The sequence below is a fragment of the Myotis lucifugus genome, unplaced genomic scaffold (genome assembly GCF_000147115.1).
Source record: "Myotis lucifugus unplaced genomic scaffold, Myoluc2.0 scaffold_4697, whole genome shotgun sequence".
Taxonomy (NCBI): domain Eukaryota; kingdom Metazoa; phylum Chordata; class Mammalia; order Chiroptera; family Vespertilionidae; genus Myotis; species Myotis lucifugus.
In genome coordinates, this window is record NW_005875745.1 from 4,497 (window position 1) to 11,357 (window position 6,861).

Sequence of the window (6,861 nt, forward strand, 5' to 3'; positions counted from 1 at the left end):
ATAAATTCTCTCTGTTGCTCATTTTGTGACATTTGATAAATCCAGTGACTCGATTTTCTAGGTTCCTATTATGCGTTCTCACTATAATATTACTATAATTATTAATAAAAATGTCCCGTGCCTTGGATCTTTGTTCTAAGCATTTTAAACAATATTAGGTTCATTTGCCCAAGACGGTGATAAATATAGGCGTGGGGGTGTCTCGTACTAACAACCGTGCACAAAAACATAAATATTTACCATCACACCTCCCCCAAGTGGGCCACATACTTCCCAGCCCCCTTGGTTCTGCCAGTGCGCATGCCAGAGCCGGCGCCGGAGCCACCCGAGCCCGGGAGCGCCCCGTCCGAGGCTGCCACGCCCACTCCACCCGCTGCACGCCGCCCCGGCCCTCGGGGACGGTTCTGCTTCGGTTTTTCCAAAAGTGAAAGGAAGCCCAATGACATTCTACGGAGACAGTGACAAGGAGGACCCGCCTGTCCTAACCCCCCACCCCCCACCCCCATCTTCTCTTGCTCCGAGCCCTTCCTCCGCCTGACACACGTCGGTGTGCATCCCAGAGTTCACGTACATCCGAGCGAGGGACGGGGCCGCGCTGTGACCTCGGCCCGGCTGTCTCCTCCGGCTGACGTGCCCGCGTGGCCTGGTGGCGTTCCGTCCTTCAGCACTACTCTACACGCGCATGTGACACGGCTGCATGCATTCGAATGTGTTGCAAAGGCTAAGGTTTCGGCGGCGGCGGCTGCCAGGGTGTTAGTAGCTGCTCTTACTTCTGAGCCCGCCCTGAGTCTGCTGGTCTCCAGAAGGTGCACCGGCCTATGCTACAAGCGAAGTTCCTAGTGTCGGCTGGGGGTCGATGCTCGTCAGACAGTCTTTGCTCGGAGCGCCGCGGGGTCAGCGGGGCTCTAAACCACTTGGTGCCGGGAGAGCGGGCGGCGTGCTGGCTCCGGAGGTCCTGCGTCACGGCGTTGCCGTCGCCAGACCCGGCGTCAGGCTCTGAAACGGGAGAAACGCACTGGGACCAGCCGTTAGGCCTCCAGGGTCAGGAGTGACACCCTGAGCACGCGCAGGGCTGCGCTGCCTGTGCCCTCCGCTCCCCGTGATCCGCGCCTCCCCCCGAGGGCACCCTGAGCTGCCTCTCTTCCCACCCGGCACCGAGACATCATCTCACAGTGCACTGCCCGCGCGGCTTTCCTCCTTCTTTCCTGTGTCACCTCACTCTGCCACCAGACCACCAGCGCCACGGCAAGGGCTGCGTTCTGCCTGTTGCCACACCCGTGCCTGGAGCACAGCAGGTGCTTAATGAACATGTGCGTGTCAGCAGGGCTGTGCGGACAGCGCTCTCGGAGATGCCCGCGCTCCTGGCCTGGAGGAGGAGGAGGAGGAGGAGGAGGCCCTTGGTGTGGCTCCAGGCGGACGGAAGGGCGGACGTCTATAAAGACAGGCCTCGCTCTCCTCTCCGGGAGAAAAGCGTGTCACGCTTAGAATGCGCTCGGATGGGGGTTTCCTGCTTCTGAGGGGAGCGAGGTGTTGGCAGCCGCAGCAGCGCATGCACGAAGCGGGAGGCTGGAAGGTTCCGGCAGCTGGAGGCGCCGTGTGTGAGCCACGGACCAGCTCAGATGCTGCCACCCCTCCCGCACCCCAAAAAGTTGCTGTGAATTTCCAGTCTGGGGGGGGAGAGCGGGGAGAAAAAGAGAGAGAGAGAGAGAGAGAGAGAGAGAGAGAGGAAGCCAGGAAGCTCGCTTGCCAAGGGTGTTATACCCAATAGGTAGGAAGTCGAGGCGACGACCTGGTGGAATGAGGGGGGCCTGCCCTCCGGGGGCCCCTGTGCGGGTGACCCTCGGAGCCCACACAGCCTGTGCAGAGGCGACGTGAAGCCCGGACAGGACCCTGGCCCCAAACCCCCTCCTGGGAACCTCAGTGTGGGAACCCCCGAAATTCCCGCGAGGAAACGCACAGCGGCTTGCGGGCTCCGGGGCGCCCAGTCACAGGTGGTTAGGGGACCCCTTCTCGGCCCTGAGCTGCCTGAGGCCCCCGAGCTTACACGCTGGCCAGCTCCTTAGCTAATCCTGCAAGGAAACTCCTTGGCTCAGAACATGCTTCCCTGAGAAGCTGGTCGCGGATTTGGGGAGAGAGTGTGACTGTAATGTCACTTCCGTCCTGCAGAATGCTCCCGAGGCGCCTGTCTGTACAGCGGCCACCATAGCCACACTCGCGAGGCTGCGGGCAGGAGCCTGCACGCGCCCTGTGGGGGGGGGGACGCGCTGTGCGGGGCGGACACAGGGGGGCACCGGGAGGGGCCCCTCGCCGGCCTCCCCCACGCGCATCCCCGACCACAGAGGCTCCCGAGGGGTTCGTTTCTCTCGGTGGGAAAGCTTAGGTGCGACCTTACACGATGCAGAGGGGTGTGATGCTGTGTCCTCGGTTCTCTGGCCTCTGGTTTTCAGAAAGCAAATAAATAAACAGCCAAGTGCTCGGCAGGGAGCCGCACACAGCGGGGTGAGCCCCGCAGTAAACGCATCAGACCTTCCAAACCCCCTCTCGGGCGCAGAGCCGCGGCTGTGGACGGAGAACATGAGGAACGGGGCGGGGGGGGAGGGCTGGGGCCTGGGGTTTTATTGGGGGCTGAGAACAATGTCCTGGGACCATCTCGAGGTGGTGGCCACTCGGCGTCGTGAATACACCAAATGCCACGGAACCCATCACTTTAAAACTGTTAATGTATATGATGTGAACACCACCTCAACACACAAATGTAGGTCTTCATTTCCTTTTTGCTTTTCAAGGACCATGGGGACAATTCACAAGTAGCTGAAACGTTAATAATGATCTAAATTTCCACATCAAATAGTCAGTCACACCGTTACTCAGCAAATAGGCTAAGAAGGGTTTTTATTTTAAACTAATATTTAAGGGCATAGCCATACTTACAATAAAAGCTCATTATTTCCCCTTAATCGTAAGGCGCTGAATTGCACCCATGTGTAAGGAGGGGGAGCTGGGAAACAGCCCATTTGCCAGCGATTTCTAATCTTAATTCATTTGAGTTGCAAAGGGCCGGGGAAAAAACCCTAAATAAAGTGGCTTTGGATTGTCAAGTATTTAAATACAAGGGGTGGGGGGTGTGGTTTACTGATACTAGTTCTGTGGCTACATGTCGTTTTAAATGAGCTACTTTCCATCGAAGCTGGACTGGACCGGACATTTATTCAACAAGAAAGCCAAGCTGTGCGGGGCGTGCGGCCCCGGCTGTGTTCCCACGACCCAGTAAGAGACACCGTGGGCTGGCGAGCAGCCTGTGAGGACCGCCTCGGCCCCGCGCCGAGGGTCAGAGATGATCCCCAAGTTCCAGCCACAGACGCCTCTCTGCTCCTCTCCGAGGTCCACAGAAAACATGCTTGGAATTACGCCACTAAACGCTTCCATTTGGCTAAAACGCGTTTTCTGTGCTCCCTCTCGGCTCTTAGACCGTATCCCCTGACTTCCTGAGTCCTTGTATGGAGGCTGGGAGGAGCGGCTTTGTCTAGCAGAGTGGCCGGCAAACTGGGGCTCGGCAAACTGCGAGCCACATGCGGCTCTTTGGCCCCTTGAGTGTGGCTCTTCCACAAAATACCGACTTCTGCGCATGAGCCACAAAGTTTCAATCGCACTGTATGTGCACGCCCGCACGTGGTATTTTGTGAAAGAGCCACACTCAAGGGGTCAAAGAGCCGCACGTGGCTCGCGAGCCGCAGTTTGCCGACCACGAGTAGCACGTCCATCAGACAGGCACTGAAGAGTTTCAAGAACATTTTTGTCTTCGTTGGTTTTTCTTTTTATTACAGGTGTGTTTTGGGGCGTGTTTTTTGGGGGGGTGTCATTGATCTTGTTTATCCTCCATAAAAGCTGGGTAAGCTTTATGAGAAATTATATCATCTTCTAAATTATTAATAAGATCTTTTTTAAAAAAACAGCAGGAGCAACCCACTCCCCCTCGGTTACTCGGACCCTCAGTGCAACGCCCGCCCGCGTCCCGGCCCCAGGCTCACCTGTTCCGGGAGCACCTCTGTCGGGGGACCTGGCGGCCGCCTGTTGGAGGAAGAGGTGCTGCAGACACCGGCCGGTCACCCTGTCGCACACGCCCAGCGGACAGCGGCAGGTCTCCCTGCAGTCCATCCCGAAGGTGCCGAAGGGGCAGTCTGCGGGCAGAGGGCAGGTTAGGGCTCCCGCACCGCCCGCCCCACGCCTGCGGGCACCGCCTGGGAGCCGAGCAAACCGCGGGAGTCGGGGCTGCCGGGTAAAAGCCCCTCCTCGGAAGCAGACTTGGACGCTGAAACTGCCCGTCACAAATGTGGGAGCCAGTGAGCAAAATCAACCACCCAACAAAGCAGACCCCGACTCCGAGAAGCAGAACAGCCTGCAGCTGTGGGGAGGGCGCTGGGGGGGAAAGAGCGAAGGGAGTCAGCAAAGAGCTACCCAGAGCTCCACAGGCAACAACGGGCAGAGGAAAGGGCAAGGGGGAGGGCAGGGGGGCGAATGGTGATGACGGGGGATGAGACGTGGGTGGTGGACACACACCACAATGTACAGACGATGGGTTGTAGAACTGCACCCTGGGAACTGGACACTGTCATGAACAACGCCACCCAATAAACAGACCCATAAGCAAACGTGAAACCCCAGACTGCGGGTGGAGAGGGCGCCGCGGGCGCTGACCCAGCGCGGGGCTGAGCGGGGGACGCTGCGCGGAGCCCGTGCCCGTGGGCCAGCCCTGGTGCTGCCCCCTCGGGCAGTGGGCGGGTTGGCCCAGTGACCCTGCGACAGCTCCGCGGGGGCAGCTGGGCGGCACGGGCACCCGCTCCTGGGCAGCTGGAAAGAGGGGGTGCTCTTGAACCCTGTGCGCACAGACGGCTTAGTCTCAATGTGCAGGGACGGGCCTCTGAGCAGCGGGGCCCGAGGGGACGTCCCGCTCCGAGAGGCGCTCAGTCCTGTCACGCTGTCCTGTCCACGCGGCAGGACCACGGGCCTAACCCCCGGCGCCAGGCGGCGGCCCCAGGAAGCCCCCGCGAGCTGAGAGCGACTCCCCGGCCAACGGGCACGTGGGAATCTGCTCATCGCCTGCTGAGCCCCGAGAGCGCTCTGAGCCCCGGGGTTCCCCCCTTCGCCGGAAGCCACAGGCTGAGGAGAGGCCGCGCTCCCGTGTGAAAGGCGAGTGGCTGACGGGACAAAGGCCCCAGCACAGCCACGCGTGACAGGCAGAGCCTGCCTCCTGGTGCGAGGACCCCTGGTCGGCGCACACCCACCCGGCAGAGACAGGCGGGAGGCTGCGCCCCCAGGAGGGGCAGGGAGGTGTCAGGATGGATCTGGGGGAGATGCAGGCGGGAGAGGCAGCTCGCACAGCCCGTCAGGTGCGGGGACCCTGCTGCAAGCCAGGCGCCGAGAGCCCTCCAGGGGGCGCTGAGACGCCGCCCAGGGAAGCATCGCTGGGCTCGGGGTCTCCGGTGACGCCGGGAACTGAAACCTGAGCCGCAGCCCCGTGCGCGTCTGTGCAGCCCGGTGCAGAGGTCCTGGGTGTTCAACAGACATGTTGTCGGCAGCTGCCTGTTACCTGGCGACACAGCGCCAGACACACGGGTGTTCAGAAAGATCTGCTAGACCTCTGTGCGTGCAGTGTCGTGTGAGCCAAGGTCCCAAAGGGGCTGGGCCGGGCCATCTTAAAAACCAAGGCGGGGGGGGGGGGTGGGGGGGGGCTCACAGGCTCCGGCTCCAGCTCCCGGCTCCCAGCTCCTGGCTCTCAGGCTCCGGCTCCGGCAGAGGGAAGAGCGCTCCGGCGACACAGGCCTGCGCCTGGAGGTGATGCCAAAAAGCCATCCCCCCGTCTCTCTAAGATGCACCGAGTCCACAGCGACTCATTCAGGGGCACGAGAGCGCTCGAGGCCCGGTGCCTGGCAGCCTGAGTCCCTGCCCGTCCGAGGGCGCGTCTACACCGTCTGCACAGGAGGCTGCTGCCAGGAGAAAGGCGGGCGCCGTCTGCCCCCCCCCCCGCCCCCCACGCCCGGCAGGGCTGCTCGCCGCTGCCTCCCGAGCTTCCTGCGGCGAGGACTGTCCGTGGCTGAGAAAGGATGTCCTCGCCCGTCTACCTTTCACCTAAACTAAGCCCCCAAACAAAACGCTCCCGACAGTCCGAGCATGTCTCCTAGCCAGTAGCATGTTTGACGGATTAAACGGGGATTCGTCTGTAAAGTATTTGTCCACGAGGTAGGAGAATGAATGACTCAGTCCTGATGCCTGGTTATCCGTCGTAAAAGCACACAATTGTACCAAATACATAAAACGTCAGCGTCACCAGCACATTTCCCCGTCCCCTTAGTAACGTTAAAGGCTCCCTGGTGTTATTACACTGATGGCCGGGCGACAGCATCTGGTGCATCTTAATAAGAGCTCTTAATGGTGAGAACACGAGGGGCCCGTAGGTCATTCTTCCGATTCTCAACAGGTTAGACATTTTCAGCCATAACCACGACGTTTGAGGAGAATTCTGCAAACGGTTGGCCCCGTCCTTAGCTGCCGTGGAAACCTGACCACTTAGTATCAGGCTGTGAGGCTGTCAGCCTCGTCCTCACAGAAGCCCGCCTTCTCTTTCCCGGGGCTATTTCTGCTTGTTTTACTCCACCTGCTCTTTTCCCAGACGACCGGAGCCCCTAACCGGGTGGGAGGAGGGTGCTCCCCGCTTCGGGGCCCCCCCCAAGGGGAGCTGTGCTGTCAGGGGAGGAAGCCCACCCCATCCCCGGCTCACAGGGCGCATCGGAGTCGTCGGAAACACTCATCTTGAGAGATGCCCTTCATCCCGGGACCTTTCGGAATCACAGAATCCCTAAAAGC

General features: G+C 60.4%; 1 protein-coding gene across 1 annotated transcript; it reads right to left on the minus strand.

The window, feature by feature from the left end:
* Nucleotides 1-825: 825 nt before the first annotated feature.
* LOC106695917 (endothelial cell-specific molecule 1-like) lies at nt 826-4,188 on the minus strand (the record flags this gene model as incomplete). Its single annotated transcript, XM_014450877.2, has 2 exons — nt 4,029-4,188; nt 826-996 (listed from the first exon to the last, which is right to left on the minus strand). Coding segments are annotated over exons 1-2 (298 nt in total), but the record flags the coding sequence as incomplete, so codon positions are not given.
* Nucleotides 4,189-6,861: the final 2,673 nt, after the last annotated feature.